The 17,611-nt window shown below is 38.3% G+C and overlaps 1 protein-coding gene across 1 annotated transcript in view; it reads left to right on the top strand.

Annotated features, from left to right (window-relative positions):
* The window catches only part of LOC149303295 (cilia- and flagella-associated protein 61-like), a 92,372-nt gene that overhangs the window by 5,157 nt on the left and 69,604 nt on the right, over positions 1-17,611 (top strand). Inside the window, exons 3-9 of the mRNA XM_089481424.1 lie at positions 2,082-2,158; positions 2,457-2,524; positions 3,402-3,522; positions 5,124-5,256; positions 9,935-10,088; positions 16,880-16,974; positions 17,473-17,559. Coding sequence (XP_089337550.1) covers positions 2,082-2,158; positions 2,457-2,524; positions 3,402-3,522; positions 5,124-5,256; positions 9,935-10,088; positions 16,880-16,974; positions 17,473-17,559 — 735 coding nt within the window. The remainder of the gene's footprint in view (positions 1-2,081; positions 2,159-2,456; positions 2,525-3,401; positions 3,523-5,123; positions 5,257-9,934; positions 10,089-16,879; positions 16,975-17,472; positions 17,560-17,611) is intronic.

The following is a 17,611-nucleotide window of genomic DNA, read 5'->3' as shown; positions in this document are numbered from 1 at the left end:
TGTTGAACCATTTTACAGAGCGTGCCCTACAAAATATATTGAATGAAGGCATAGATTGGAAATGTTCAGTCTCTCCTCTAATCCAAACTTTGACTTGCTCTACTGCCACACACAGTTAATTAGCTTGCAATTGCTATAAGTGATGGGTGGCTCAGAGTGATGTGAGTTTAACCCAGCGATCAGATTTCTCGTCTGTAAAATTGTGATTGGATATATACAATATATGCCATCACAATTTAGAAGTAATTGAATGTAATCTAGTACATTAATATCAAAATGTATCAAATTGAACATTGCACATCCCTTGCCGTACATTGTCCGGAGAACTAATTAATAATCTTTTCACACCAGAAACGTGTTATTATTTAATAAGCGTATTAATACAACATAATAATTAGTACTTGGTAATTTATAGTGAACGTGTTACACAAAAGTCGCAAGTTGGCAGAACATGCAAATAGCATGAATTATTACAAATACCATATTATAGAGATTTCGGCTTTTTTTAATGGCCTCTTCACCTTATTTCCTCAGCTCCGTTCCTCAGTCATTCAGTGTATTACAATTAAATGACATTTGGTGTTTTCTATTAAGAAGAATTTATGTCCTTGTCATGATAAATCTCTGCCAGATGTCTTTCTATTTATCTCCACAGATTAGGTAATGAGATTTTTGGTAAAAGACTACACTAACACCCCAATTTTCAGCTCTTGGCTATGCATGTGATGTGTCAATTGTAATATAAAACATTGGAACAGCCTTAAGATCTGATGAAAAACCAGCTGTCTTGCTGCCTGCCTCTATTTAAAATGTATATATTGTGACAGGAATGACCCATACCCAAGTTGGGTGCACCCGGCAAACCGTGCTTCCTTCTTCCCGAGACCTTGGTGACGAATTCCTTCAAGCGCCAGGCAAAGCCAGCGTTGAAAGTAGGCAGTAATACACAGGAACCGCAATAGCGCTGTAGCTAGCTGTAGCGTAGCGTGTACAGCGCTTGTACCTGAAAAGGACAGCTGGATATTACAGCCCTTTACCCCAAACACCAGGCAAGACCAATGCTGAGGTGAAACACAGCCTTATATACACAGCTAAATCAGACATAATTGGTACAAAATACACACAGTTCCCAACAAGGTCCCCATACCAACTCACATTAACATATTAAAAGGTTTCTACACAGAATTATGTCTCTGATGTCCTATGTGGAGAAATAGTCTGGGGAACATAAAATAGGCTGTTTTGGGGCCTTCCCACAGGTGTCCCTGGGTATCTCAAAGTCCCCTCTATACCTGGTCCAAAAAACACCTTGATTGGTCGCTGGGACGGAGATACACTCCGTTTATACTTCACTGGGACATGGTTGACTTCCAACCTGATGCAGAGTTTCAGGGCTTTTGGATGTTTTCCCCCATGAAGAGGTGAATTCCTGGTCTTCCCTGTGGAGCTCAGGACCTCCTCAGTACAAAAAGCGACATGATCTGTCGTTTGGGGTCCTAGCGATGCCTGGTTAAAGTGTTAGTGGGTCCCGGCAAAGCTCCGATTTAGTTCCACAGCTTTCTTATGTGTCTCCCGGTCAGACTCACGGAGCCTTTTAGGGTTCCCTGAGGACCAGTAACCAGTCAGCTCCTGGAAGTCTGTCTAGGAAGCTTAAATAGGGTTCCAGTTGGTGTCTCTGTTCCCACCATAAACCCACCAAGGAGAAATTATGCTAGCAATCCACACAATGATAAAAGTCTTTTGTAGGAAATAGTGGATCCGGCACAGGACAAGCCTAGTCCCTGGGCCCTTCCAGGAGTCCAGGGCATGGAGGTTTCTGTGACATATTTATTACCAAAAAAGGTCTCTAATAAACTTGCCGGTCCCTCTTCACCCAACGTATCAGTTGGTCCTTGTCGTGCGCTTTGAATGTATGGACTGTAAGAAGCACTGTGTGATTTTTTTTTATGCTATATAAGTAAAATATTACTATAATAATAATAATTAATATAAGCACACTGCTGGTGTTATTGAAATTTTGCAGTAGAATACAATTTAATTTTTTAGACTTGAAGCAAATCTCACTTTACCTTTCCTTCCAGCCTTTGAACACTTTGTTTCTCCACCTTTTTGTGTCCAAAGATGAATATTCATTAGAAAGCATCCAAGAGATCATAAAGTAAGTCAATCATTATTCCGTATGGATTTTTGCTGCATGTTCCCGTATATTTTGCGTAGCTTGGAAATACTGTTACCAGTATAATAAATAATATAGCACAATGTATTGATTTTTTTTGTACTAAACCTATTGTGTATAAATGATCATGAGTGGACGACCAGGCATAGATGACATCATCACGTGTGCATCATACCTGTAGTTTAAAAATGCTCCAAAGAATTCTCTCTTGATAGTGTTTTTCAGATTTTGCTCTTCTTGTGAATGCTCTTCTAAACAAATCTATATTTTTCATACACAGGGTTGTTTTGGATGCAGTTCCAGATGTGCACTTCATATGCCTGATAACACCAAAAAATGTTTCTTCAGGTAGGTTCTTTCTCAGCTAATAGATTGTTAATAAGCATTTGATATGGGACTGAGGCTTAGACGTAATGTAAGGATACTGTTAGGATAGTAGGTATGTGGAACAGTCTCCCAGCTAAGGTGGTGGAATTTAATACAGTGAAGGAATTTAAACATGCATGGGAAAGACATATAACAAATTCTACATTTCCTTGTGTAAAAATGATATACTTTTAATGAAAAGCAAACCAATGTATATATCAGTTGCTAATAATATTGGTTCACCTCCCCCACAAAAACATACATTAAATTAAATATTTATTAAATATCATTAAATATTTCATTGTGATCTGGAACATTTAATTTTGCTTAACAACATGAAACACTGGAAAACTTAATTTCATGGATACAATCTGATCTTTTGTTGCCGCAGTAAATTACATTAAACATATTTGAAATGTCTCCTCTACACCTTAGCAGTTAAACATATGGTTGTAACTCCTAAGGTGGCCACAGATGCATATCTAGTGTTGTTAATGTATGTATTTCTAATAAACTTTGGGTGTTATACTGTTATTATCTATACTGGTGATCATACTGGGTTGTGTCAGCTACTTGTGGGCACTTCTCGTAAATTAAATTATTGGCCACGGGGGAAAATGCCTCGATGCCCGTGTTGCTTGCTCTTCAGATTGGGTGAGAATATATGGACCCCCTGTTACAGACATTATGGGCAGCCTAGTGTGCATCACTAAAAGATATCAGAAATTTTTGATGTTTTTGTATTTATCTACAGTGTGTGTCTCAGGAAATCCATTATATATATAATTATATATCATTATTTACACATGCTAACCCCAAATGTATTCATGAATATCGTTCCATTTCCCTATAGATCCAGCATTGGCGTCTGTGGTTGAACCCATGAAGACTGTTCCAGGATCAAAATTTGCTGAGGAGTATTCAGTGTCCATGTGTTATAGGCACAAACATTGTCCCCAACTGTTTGTCCGGAAAGCTAGGTAACTGCATATTCATGTAGTGTCACATTGTTCCCTGTGATCATTCATCCATCATAGGGGCTAAAAAACTGGAATAATGTCCACTCAGACAATTCAAGCCTTTGTTTGGCAGATCACAACTTTTTAATGCAAGTTAGTTGCTCCAGTATATTAAGGATTTGTGTTATTATTTGTAAATGTTTGCATCTTGATAACCAGCAACGGTAATCTGTTCTTCTCAGTCATGTTAAAACCTAAAATGAAGGGGTTCTTGATGACCTGGGTTGGCGGTCACTGGAAGGCATGATGTTGTCTTGTATTGTATACTGTTAATAAGTGATATAGAAATCAAGATGATTGATATATACCAAATATCCCCATAGTATGAGTTGGCACGTGATGCAGCATGTTAAAATCTGCTATTGATGAACACCTGTCAAGCCTTGGCATCTGAGTTATCCCAAGGAATCCTAGGTATCTCTATAGGCTCTTGTTCCACCACCTATAGCCATAACTTGATCCCACGTAATCGGCCACGGAACACACAATGTTATATATCTTTCATGTACTGGTGTTTAGCAAATTAGAGTCTACCAATACGCCTTTCTCTATATGAAAATTAGTAAGTAATAAAAGTATCCACCAGAGGTCACTAAGACCTTAAAATGTTTTTGAACCTATCGACCTTAAACAGTTATTAAACAGACAGATTTCGCTTGAAATTATGCCTGCATGCATGTGACAGATTAGCCCTTTCTTTCCATTTTCAAATACCATGTCTGCTTGGAATAATATGAAATTTTGTCATAAATCTGTGGTTTGGATGGTTGAAGGTTTTGACGTATTTTACGGTAGGATTTATAGCGAGGCTGAGCATTTTATTGTAGTGTTTTTTGTTTCTGGATGTCTCTCCTGATCTTAAACATATTTAGGGTGTATTCATTACAGCGTCGTAACACAATGATTTTCACTGCCCAGAATTCCTGTTTTTAATGATTTACTGAGCTCTTACAAAACCCAGAATTGAACTACATGTGTGTCTTGTACCTGTCTCCATGGGCCATGAGTTCTGGATGGTCTTCTAGAATTTAGCACCAGTAGTCGTAACTCCGGGGTCTATTCACTAAAGTGGCTGTTTGCCGGAGACATGCAGTTTCCTCTCTTTGAGTTCACTATGCATTATGGAGGACCGGCCCTAGTAATAGGACTGAACTATAGAGGATAAATGTTCAATGCACGGTAGAAATGCTTCAACCTAGGAACCCACACCAGAAGCATCCTGCAACATGCTTTAGTAAGGTGATATCAGGAAGATGCCAGGTGAACAGGCCCCCGAGATACGTAGAAACTTTGCTAATTACATATTCGTAATTACAGTATTTCCCACATTAACTACAGTTAAACTGTCATAATTTTGTAAATACTTCACATTTTATCCAACTGTAAAGTTACAACGAAATTTTATAGACTTGGCAAAGAAAACAAACGATCATTGTTAATAATTTCTTAGTACCCAAGTCGTATAAATGTTCAGTAAACAAAGAATGCTACACAATTATATATTTGCATTGTGTATTAACAACAAATTAATAAAAAAACAATAATACCACTTTTTTTTCTAGGGTAGAGGATAATGATGACTTAGTTCCCATATTCATGCGGCATAATGACACTCTCAGAGGCATATATGGTGAATATTTCGTCTCCGAGTTGATTGAAGCCCAAGATGAGTGGAACCACGCTGCGGTTTGTGAGGTTAGTGTGACTATTGTTGACAATTTCATTACAAGTAGCACGACAACACCTTTTTCCTAAGGTACATTTTGCAAATATACACTTAAAGGTGCTGTCCCAGCTAGAGAAAGATCAATTGTAGTATTTCTGGGAGGGTAGTATATAAATGGAACAGCCTCCCAGCAGAAGTTGTGGAGGCTAATACAGTAAGGGAACTTAAACAGGCACAGGATACACATAAAGCTGTCCTCACAGTTGGACCAGACCAAGGACTAATAAGGTCTCCTTACATCAGGAAAATGGGACAAATGGCTCAGCAGTATTTAAAATTATGTTTCAAACGCTGCATTACTACAAAAGTGTTTAATTTAGAGCAGGGGGGCAGCACCTTTAACTGGTTAATACGTTTTTAGACAAACTATTATGTCCAAAAACAGTGTTATGTCCTTAATATTTTGCATTGACAGAGAGATCTCCTTGAGCTGTGTATTGGTGCACTGTGTTATTTTACGTTATGACCTCTTGTCCTCTTTCTTCTACTTTACTAGAGTGTTTATACAAATAAGCTTGTCATATATATATATATAGAAAAGAAGAAAAAATATAGAAGTTGAATAAATACAAATCATACACAAATGTATGTACCCAATGCTCAGATTAACGTCCTGTAGAAAAATATATAGAAGTATATTGGGTATGATATGAAAGTGCTGCCATTTGGTGGTAAAAGTGTGTACCTATGCTTGATATTTTATTTGTTTTTAATACATAAGTATTGTAGTTTTGCTTTTTTTCTAACCACTATTGGGGCCCATCTCCCTTACTGTGTCAGGAAGTTTGTAGGCAAATAGTTGGGTGTATGATTAAATAATTATACCAAACAGGTGCTAATCATCATCAATCTAATATGTAGGTCGAAATCCAATTATTAACTGAAACAGAAACAGCTGTCTGAGAAATAAAACTGGATAAGGTTGCAAAAGACAAGTAATGTCAAAAGGCATAAACCGTGGCAAGACTGAGCACAGCAACCACACACCAGGGAGTTATACTGCATTAGCAAGTAAAACATATATGGGGTAAATTGAATTGGCCAGCTTCAAAGATGTCCCAAATAGGACATGGGAGCAGGATTACAAAATATGAAGAAAATAGCTCTACTTGTACTTATTGCCCTATAACTTGCAAACCCCCCCAAAACATTGGTATTTCTAAACTCAGGGCAAATATTAAAATCTATTTAGGAAGTTTTCCATTAGTCTTTGTAGATCAAAGTCAGAAAAAAGTGATTCTTTACCATATTTTTTACCAAATATTGGTATCTGAAGAAAGCCCTTCTTGTCCTGGAAAAAAAATATAACTTGTGTGGATACAGTAAATGAGAAAGAAGAAAATTTTTACAGCTAAACAGCCTTGGTCACAAAGGGTACAAAAAGAAAAATCAGCTTGGTCCTTAAGGGGTTAAAATATATTTTTGAAGGCAATATTACTTTACATCAGAGTAGACATGTACAAATGGGCCAAAAACTATTCAGGCTAATGTTTTGGCCCCATTCGTTTCCGAGCAACACATTTAGTTCTTTGCCTATTTGGTTGAGACGAAAAACGGGGGCACTTTTAATTCTAGAACAAAATTTGTTACCCGGTCCCCACCTAACTGTCACTCTCACACTCTTATTCTTATTCACTCTCTCACTCTCTGTAAATGTTTCCCTGCCTTCTCTGCCGACACTACAGGCTTGATGTTCCTGGAGGGATAAGCCAAATGGCAAATGATATAGGTAAGCTAGAAAAAATGTTTAATGTGGATAAATGAAAAGAAATGCATCTGGGGCATAAAACCCAAGGACAGAGTACAGAATATTTGACACAGTCCTAACCTCAACGTGCGAGGAAAGGGATTTAGGGGTAATTATTTCTGAGGATTTAAAGGTAGGTAGACAATGCAACAGAGCAGCAGGAAATGCTAGCAGAATAATGGGTTGTATAGGGAGAGGTATTAGCAGTAGAAAGAGGCACGTGCTCATGCCATTGTACAGAGCTCTGGTGAGACCTCACTTAAGTATAAAATAGCCTTCCAGAAGTGGTAGATGTTAATGTATACTATATATATATATAGAGAGAGAGAGAGAGACTCGACCCGAATTCAGTGAAATTCAGAGAAATTCTGTCTTTATTGAAGTGAAATGCTATGTACACACCTTATTTAGAATACTGAACTATAAAATAAAACATTTGGGAAAGTGACAAATCTCTTTTAAACCGTTTTTAATTGTCCCCTTTCCCTGTATATTTTTTGAAATGGCCATACACTGCAATGTTACATACAGCATCAAAATCTAACGTGCGTTATCTGTTACCGTTTAATACTGACCACATGCTCCATGCTCACTAGTTACACACCCTGCCTGTTTAAATAAATACTACGTATACATATTGTATGTACTATGTATAATACACGTGAGCTTAATTAGTGTAATTCTAAATTACTTTGAAAGCGCCCAGACTGCACTTCGGACAGTCCAGACAAACGTCCAGAGCGCCTTGCAGCTAAATTCACTGCACCGACTTGTCTAATGTGATCCTTTAGTGTGCTGCCATACAAGATAAAAGTACGTGGCCGTGGGTATCCAGCAGGTGGCTACACCCCTGGGATTAGTTGGCTGCTGGCCTTAAAGTGCCAGGAGTGATTTTACTGTTCAGTCCAGTACTGTCCTTTAGCGATGTATTCTGGCCAAGCGGACTAGACCTAGGGCGGCAGGTCCAGTGTCCCACCGCAAAAACCAGCGAGCAAGATCCCCCGCTGTGTCCCTGCTCAGATTCTTCTATAACTCCATGCATGTCCTATTCTTTTTTTTTTTTTTAACGAAAATAATCAATACTACCGATGTGTTTACTGACATTGGGTTTACTGTTCTCCCTGTAGTTTCATGTTTATTTGTTATTAAGTGTTTTCCCTGTGACTTCCGTAGCCATATGTGCATTGCAGGTTGTTTGAAAGCTAATTATAACTGACAATGAGTCATTAGTGATGTAGCATACTGCAGACAGCAACACAATAAATAATATATTCCTGTCGCTGGCTTCCAGCTCTGGAATACACAGAAAGCAAGACATTTCCGCTCATCACTGTAGACCCTCACCAGAACTGTTGTCAATTGGATAGACCACTCTGTACGAGGAGAGGTTGACGCCAATTTTCCCTGCCGAGAATAAAGCTGGCAAGCCCTCTTTGCACATATGGTAGATGGATTGGTTAATCAGCCTCTGCTGAGTGTTGGCCCCAAAATTACCGAGCAGCCAGACAACTGCAACGCCTCGGCTTTTGTTCATATTCTCAACCCGGACAAAAACAATCGCTCAGTCTTTGGGAGAGAGAGAAATGAATGCGTTTGTTTTGGATGTTTTCCTTTATGCCTTTCCATAACAGCTGTGAGAACTTGACTTATTTTGTAGTAATTCATCTGACTGGCGATATAAAAAAAAAAAAAAATGTAAAAAAAAATAAAATAAATTTTTTTTTTTATTTCTTCTGTTATAAAAACAACCATATCTTTTATGGATGTTTTCATTTTGTTCTATATTTTGTTTTATTAATCGGTAAGTACTAAGCAGGGGTCGGCACCAACATTGGTCATGGTGGATATTTACCGGGGTCTGTGGTGGACAATTTAATGGTCTTTTATGGACCTTCACAAACCTTGACATGGACACCGGTGTCCTTGTACCTTGGCTTTTACCTGGTACTAAGTTGCCTTTACATATGTTTTGACGTGCTTCTTGGACTTACTGTCATTTTTGTCTTTACATTTAAAACTGTCTAATAGATCTGGAGATAGTGGAGTTAAGAGACTATTTAACCTTCACTATGTCCCATAGATGAAAGTCAGGGATTCAGGATTTCAAAAATAATTAAGTTGAAAAATTGGGGGTACCTGGGCCAGGACTCACTATTCACCAAGTTGGGGGGGACACCCCTTTTGTGGAGGCTAATCATAACTCAGATATAGTTTTTAGAAAACCCACTGTTCAGAAATCCCATGAATTATTTAAAATTAAGCTTCACTTTAATTTTATTATAATAGAAAATTCCAAAAGGCAGTAAAAAGCCAAAGTAAAGAATACTGATAGAGCTAAATAGGTCACAGGGTTACGTTGTAATACAATAGGTAAAGTGTGCCAATGACATAGAGCTTTCCCAGTACCACCATGAAATGGACAGCCTTGGGTGGGGGGGGTGCCTGTACATTCACTAAAAAATCTACAGCTAAAGAGTGAGCAAGTTACATTAGCCTCCCTAATAAAACTTAACTCACAGCTAACTGTTGATTAATTCATTTAGTGGGACATTGTTTACACTTTTTTTAAGAGTGAAGGACTGGCTTTGTCAGTTTCCATTTTTTTTTACATAAAATTCATTAGTATCAGTAGTAGTGTTTTTTGTATGTATTTAAGTCTAGCTATCTTGGCTTAGTCTATTAGAAAAATACATTAAGCTCTCATCTTTCTGCTGCGTAGCAAATAGAATGCCTCAGTCTTGACCACCAAGAAGGACACTGACTACTGCCAGTCTGTAGTTGGAGGGACTTCATTAGCATTGTAGATAAGAATCAGCTCAATGTGGTGTTTGAGTTTAATATGTCACCAAAATAGACAATACGTTTTTCCCCACAATATTTCCATATTTTCTCTTTTTCAGGACAAGGGCACTGCCGTAGGCTTCATGAGCGTAAGTTCAAAGGTGAATGTCCAGTTACTACAGGAGTGCTTTGACCTGGGACCTTTTCATGGACTATGCAAACCGCATCCTGATGATGTTCTGGAACCAACAAAAGAACAAAGATCCGTGAAGGGTATGATCAAACTAACAAATATTTAAAGATAATGACTACAGTGGTATATTTACTACACTGATACTAGAATCAGCAATGATTCTAGATGATCAAGTTACTTAGCAGGAAAATCCCTAGTCATATCCCTAGTCATATATATCTTTCATACGCTGTTTATTTTTTTATTTTTTAACTGAAATGCCTCCTATTCCCTGTTTATAGAACTAGTTCTAAAACATATATAGTGTCCCTTTTGGCAGGTTATAAAACTGTTTTATTCAATCAGTCTTGAAACAAAAGTGCAAACTTAAGACACTGATGTGACGGAAATGTACACCGCTGCACACTCTGATGGTGGTATATAAAACAATAAAAAATAATAATAATAAAATAATAAATGCAGAATATAGATAATATTCCTGCTCAAGCAGGTTCTGTAGCACTAGTACAATGTGGTAGAATCCAAACCACAAACATTAACATTAGTAATATAAAATAACATGAATAAATACAGCATGCTGGCACAGAAGGAGAAGATTGCACTTACAGTCTGTAATAAATAAAACATGTAACACCCCCCACTGGACAAAGTCTTGTGCCAAACACGAGTGTATAGACATGAGGACATGACATGTGACATAAATATGCTGTCACTTGCAGTATGTACACAAATAGAAACCCCAAATACGCAAAACACATCAGTTGCATCAAAAAAGAAGCTTATGTAATTTTATATTTTTTTTTTGGTTGGGCCAAAAAAAGGTATTAAAAAACAGAACGTAACCAACTGTGGGTTACAACTGACAATACTACTGTGGACCCATTCTAAAATCAATAGTACATTATCCAATTATAAGTGCTTATAAGGTATTTGTTATTGTAAACATTACAACACATCACATTGCCAATTTTGTTTTAGCAGTGAAAGGGTTAGGTACGTAATTCATATATTTACTATGCAAGGTGCCAATTATGGAACCTATTCAGTTCAGTCTTGCCTCAGTCCCTTGTTCTTCAGCGATTTGCCCAGTGAGCACAATAGGCAAACAGCTGCAAACTAGCCACAGAAAGCCTAGTGCATTAAAGCATGTTTTGTTTTCTTTGTTTAATACCATAGCCAAAGGACACAAACCCCACACAAGGTAGTATGAATAGCACACAAGCAAATGTGATGGACAGACTGCCGGAATTTCTATTTATCAACCTTAGCACATGGTATATATATATATATATATATATATATATATATATATATATATATATATATATATCCCCTTAAGGACCGGGCTCATTTTTTCTTTTTGTACCCTGTGGGACCGAGGCTGTTTTAACACTTTTGCGGTGCTTGTGTTCAGCTGTAATTTTCTCCTCACCCATTTAGTGTACCCACACAGGTTATATATTGTTTTTTTCAGGGCAAGATGGGCTTTCTTCAGATACCATATGTTTTGATCATATCATCTTATTAACTATAAAAAAAATAATAAAACATGGTAAAAATTTGAAAAAACCCCACCTTTTATGACTTTTCTTTAAAAAAATCTTTTACTCAACTAAAAAAGGAAGTAAAAAAACTAGCTAAATAGATTCTACTATTTGTCCTAAGTTTAGAAATACCCAATGTTTTTTTGATGTTTTTTGTTATTGGGCAATAAGTACAAGTAGCGTTTTATGATTTCCAAACCTTTTTTTCCAAATCTGGTCATTCTGCCACCATCTCCTCTTTGGAACATCTTTGAAGGGTATTTCAAATGCTGGTATTTTAACCCTTTCCATGCACTAATTATACAACCACACTTTGTCAAACTTTGTAATAGTAATTTTTTTTATTTTTTTTTTCACACGAATTGTAATTTAGTTATAAATGTAAAGGTCCTGGTATATTTCACTGTCAAACAACACTCCAATATGTGTTCAGCAACATCTCCTGAGTATGGTGATACCCCACATGTATAGGTTTGTCAGATTGTTTGGCTGGTAAAAGGCTACTTTTGGGACATGCGTAATTCAGGTGGTCATTTGGTCATTCTGCCTCTATCTCCTCTTTGGAACATCTTTGAAGCCGACTACTTCAATTTACCCCATCAAACCATATATTTTTGAAAACTAGACACCACAAAGTATTTCAAATGCTGGTATTTTAACCCTTTTATGCATGAGATTCTACCACCTGCCTTTCCCAAAATTTAATTTTGTATTTTTTTCCACACAAATTGTACTTCAGGAATGAATTCATAGCTCCTGGTATGCGTCACTATCAAACAACACCCCAATGTGTGTTCAGCAACATCTCCCGAGTGCAGTGATACCCCACATGCATGGGTTTGTCGGGTTGTTTGAGATTTAAAACCCCACATTTGGGAAGTGCGCTTTTTTTCTCTATTTTGGTCAGTCTGTACCTATGCCCTATCTTTGAGCCGGGCCACTCCAATTTACCCCAACAAGCCATTTTTTATTAAATTAAAGTGCTTTTATTTTAACTCTTTCTATGTTGAGATTTTTTTAGAAATTTTAGCACTTGCTCAAAATAATAAACTTTATTTGTTTATTTTTTTGTAATTTTTTTTACACATTTTGCTGGTACTGGATGGTTCCTTTGGTGACATCACTGCATAATTATTTTTAAATATTAGCGCATTTTTTTTCCATTTTTTTTTTTTTTTATATTTTACTAATCACATTGTGATTAGAAAGCTGGGCTCTATTGACTTGCATGGTTGAATGCAGTACCTGTATTCAACCTGCAAGAGGAGCCAGAGTTCTCTAGAGAGTCTGGAGACCATCTAGCGAACTTTTTCATCTTTATTATTTTTTTTACAGGGCGGCCGCCATCTTGCGGATGGTGAAGATCACCGGCAGTGGCGGCTGTGACCGCTCTCCGGATCGGTCACAGCCCGTCCTGGGGTAAGTGTTTGGTGTCGCTGGATGCCTCCTGATTGAGGCATTCCAGCGACACCATTTAAGTTTAGGAGGTGATCGTTGATAGCCTCCTAAACGGTTTTAAAACGGTCGTCCTCCCCCATACAATGTTTGGCGGATGTTGACGCCCCGGGGAGGGGCCAGACATGGCCACTGATGCCGATCTCGGCGTTACTGAATGCCTCGACATCAAGGCATTACAGCAACGCCGTTTAAGCGAAGAAAGTGATCGTTGATCACTTTCTAAGCTTTAATTTTTTGACGGTTCAGGACCGTCAAAGGTCATTAAGTGACCGTTTTTCCGTGATGGTCCTGAACCGGCAAAGGTCATTAGGGGATATACAGTATATACATACAGTTGTGTACAAAGATACAAAGAAAGTACATCTTTTAATTTCATGGTTTTACGTCAGGATATAATAACAATGATCTGTTCCTTAGCATGTCTACAAATTAGGTAAGTACAACCTTAGATCAACAATAATACATGACATATTATACCGTGTCATGATTTATTCAACAGAAATAAAGCCAAAATGGAGAAGCCATGTGTGAAAAACTAAGTATACCCTTATTGCTTACATAGGAATGAAGATGCTAAATAGCAGACAGGTGCTGCTAATCAAATGCCCTTGATTAATTGATCATCAGCAAGTGTGACCACCTCTAAAAAGCCACAGTGTTAGCAGGTTGCTGCCCTGGAGCATTCAGGTGTGTGTTACAACAATGCCAAGGAGAAAAGACATCAGCAATGATCTTAGAGAAGCAATTGTGGCTCCCCATCAATCTGGGAAGGGTTATAAGGCAATTTCCAAACAATGTCAGGTCCATCATTCTACAGTGAGAAAGATTATTCAAAAGCATTCAAGACAGTTGCCAATCTTCCCCGGTGTCGACATCCCAGAAAATTCACCCCGATTTCAGACCGTGCAATGTTCAGAGATATTGGCCATGTGGTAACTTTGATTTTACACTGCCAGAAATGTATACTGATTCATTCCCAATGGCATTAATACAAATTGTTATTAAAAAGACTGTTTATGTTATGCTAATCTATTAGCAAAATCCCTATTGCAAAGCAGCATTCTCTGGCGTTTTTCCATAACCTTCGCACTGTCCGCAGGTAGTCATTGTTTTTCTCTTAGAAATCCATGTTAAACGACAATATGTAGTAATTAGGCAAAAATCAATTGGAAGTATAATGTCCATATGCCATTTACGCTGGGGATAATTACAGTTATTTGGATGCTACTCTATGTGTGGTAAGAAATCGGTTGCTTGAAAACACTATTTTCAAAGTTGTTGAAAAGGTTTTATTTCCTCCGATTAACATACTGATGTTGAATCCCGCTGTTTTTACAGAGTAATGTATTTTCTGTTTCCTGAAAACACTTTTAATTGGGTCAGGAAGTAGCAGCATGTTCAGTACTAAACTGGGAAAATCTGTGTTATTCCGGACAAAAAAGTGCAATTTTATATCGTATGTTGGTAGAAGGGCTGATAAAGTGAATGGTGTTGAGACATGCTTGTCCGATCAGTAATTATGAAAAAGGTACTGCTTCATAAATACACCATGCGAGATACAAAGCAACCAACGATAAATGGTGAGACAATGCCCCAATGTTTTATCTCGCTGGTTGGATGTCAGGTGCTTTTTGGTAACGGATTAACTGTAAATCCTATGGAGAGAACCATTTAAACACTAGCTAATGTGGATGCCATTGGGAGAGGTATCTTCATTCTGTCGGGATCGGTATGATTATTTCTCCCTTATTAAGTTGCTGATTGTTGTTGATTGCTCTAGCCGTTGTAAGAGGGGGTAAAGAGAAGAGAAAGAACTCCAGTACAAAAATTGGATTAGATTATGGTGGGAGTGCTGCTGGCTAAATATCTCCAGAATACATATACAGCTGGCACAGGCTCCATTGTAAACTTTCTCTGAGCCTGGTATATGATGTTGTATCCTGGCACACAGCATGGAGAATAGCAGCCATAGAGGTAAGTGGTGGGGGTGGCTGGGACTACATTGGGACTGCATTGGGAGACGGGCGGTCTTGCTGGGATTGCGGGCGGGAGCGGGCGGTCTTGCTGGGGTTGCGGGCGGTTGCGGGCGGTCAGGCACTGTACCTGCGGGTCCCGATAATCCTGCGCAGTCCCGTGATGTGACATCACTTCCCGTGACTCTGCCTTGTTCCTGGGCGGAGCAAGAGAAGAGACACTGTGAGGGAGCAGAGCGAAGGCAGCCTTGCGGGACTGCGCGGGAAATCTGCAGTTCAGGTAAGGAGGTGGGCGTGATTGGCCACAAATGTGGCTGGAGCAGGCGGGATTGGGCACACATGTTGCGGGAGCGGGCGGGAGTGGAACACCCACATTGCGGGAACAGGCGGGATTGGACAAAAAATCAGCGGGAGCAAGATTAAAAAAGCAGTTCCGCGCAGGGCTCTAGCTGGGACCTCCACTGAAGCTCATAGTCTCAATAGGTTTACTTATGTTAAAAGCCCTAAAGGTGACAGTTCCTGAGTTGTGTTACATTGCTATGTGCTGGTTTTCCCAGTGATGCCTAATTTCTGCCGGTGGTGCTGTATTCCCATGCTAAAAACAGGATTAAGTCATGTTGACAAAGAGAAAGATTGGGATCTGTTGTTTGAGTGGAAACTGGAGTCAAAGCATCCTTTTGATTTCATGACATATGGGGAGAGAAACAATAATCTGATAACCTTGCTTACAAAAGCAAGGGTCAGAGCAATAAAGGTTATGTGTGACATGTTCACGATAGCTCATTCTTTTGTTCTGATCTCCTAGTCTTATTCTCTGAAATGGAACAAAGGGACAGCTTGCATATCACTCAGTCGCCTTTTTATTCTCTGCAAGCTGCATTTGGACTGATAAACTGGGTCTATTTGCACCATAGTATGACCCATTCGTGTCTGTGCCCCCATTCGCGGCATGCGCTCTCCCATATGGGAGCGTTTCCGCACTAGTGGAATTGCAGCATCTCATGGCTATTTCTTGGAAACTCCCAGGATTAAGTGCTGCAATAAAATGCTTTACAGTCAAGAATACGTTATCTTTGAGAACTAACAACCAGATGCAGATACACATCACGTTCACTTAAATAAATGGCCATGGGAATGGCAACATTGGAGCTTATGTGTACTTACGGTGTAAAAGTGGAACAATCAGCTTGAGTATTCCATTGGTTACCATGGTGACGGGTTCCCTTTTCACAAATTTGCCCCACACTTTCCAAACTTTATACACTTTGGTTTACATTGGTATACCATAAATGACTATGTGGTCACCTGGACATGTATAATGTCAAACCCCCCCCCCCCCCATTGTGGTTATAACAGCCTCCACTCCTCTGGGAAGACTTTTCACAAGATTTTGAAGTGTTTCTGTGAAAATTTGTGCCTGTTTGAGTAAATGCACCTCTTTAAAAGCGAGAAGATGGGGAGGTCCATAGTGAGGTTTCTGATTAAATTATCTCAGATAGACTCTCAGCTAGAATATACATTAAAGTGCAAAGAATGGCAGGAGTGTAACTTTAAATGCTTTTCGTATACCAGCCCCAGGTCTGCCATTTTGTTGTTTCCTCATACTACAAAGAAATCGTACACGCTATAATTACCGGACCACAGAATCACTTACACGCAAAATATGTGGCTCTGAGTGTTTTGTGTTGGGAAGGCAGCACTTAGACGGGGTAAATGTTCTCAAGCTGGAACTGTTGATGCAAGCCAGCATCCCTATAGCACTCTTTGTAGGATCTGTTTAATTGCTACAGACGTTTCTAAATATACACTTCTAATAACTCCTTCATTGACTGAGTAGTTTGAACCTTTTACAACTTGCCTTGTTGGCTTCATATGAACATTACGCGTCTCTTTCAGAAGACGTTGTATTAAGCCGACAGGCAAGTCACGGGTCACGGTCGGTGTTATCGCAGCAGTCAGACGTCATCAGCATTCAGGACACAGATGAAAAGGTAAATTAATTTAATTTGGTTTCCAAATAACTAATGTACCATATAACTAATGCTGTTATTCACAGAAAAGGTTGCTTTATCCCAGTTCTATCCAGTGGTAGTCTCTGCTATTTAATCTGCATTTACTCTTCTATAACGATATGTTTAAAAAATAATAACAATAATAAAAAATAAATAAATAAAAATAAATAAATAATAATAATAATAATAATAAAAATAAATAATAATAATTAATAATAATAATTAAAAATAAATAAATATATATATATATATATATATATATAATTAGGCATATGATCCCAACTACATCTAAATGCCCAGAAATGATTGCTTAACACATTAAATATTGATATATGTTTTTCTGGTAGTTTGAACAGTCTGGCAGGAAAAAACGAAATAGCTCACTCCTACCTACTCTGCAGAAGCCCGTCTCGGATAATGTGCCGCCAGATCCTCAGTGTATAGAAATTAACGTTTTTCACGTTGACTTTTTTGCAGTTGGATTTGAAGTCTGATGAAGTTATACTTTTAACTAATGCCAATGACAACACAGAGCCTGTGGAAGAAGAAGACAATAACTTGGAAGTAGGTGTCTCTAACTCTGCTACACATGTTTTCCTATTTAAATATAGGGTCT

This window comes from Sceloporus occidentalis, unplaced genomic scaffold (assembly GCF_023333645.1).
Source record: "Sceloporus occidentalis isolate IW3139 unplaced genomic scaffold, rSceOcc1.0.p SCAF_15, whole genome shotgun sequence".
NCBI classification, from domain to species: domain Eukaryota; kingdom Metazoa; phylum Chordata; class Lepidosauria; order Squamata; family Phrynosomatidae; genus Sceloporus; species Sceloporus occidentalis.
Note: the sequence above shows the minus strand (reverse complement) of the source record. Positions and strands in the feature narration are given on the sequence as shown.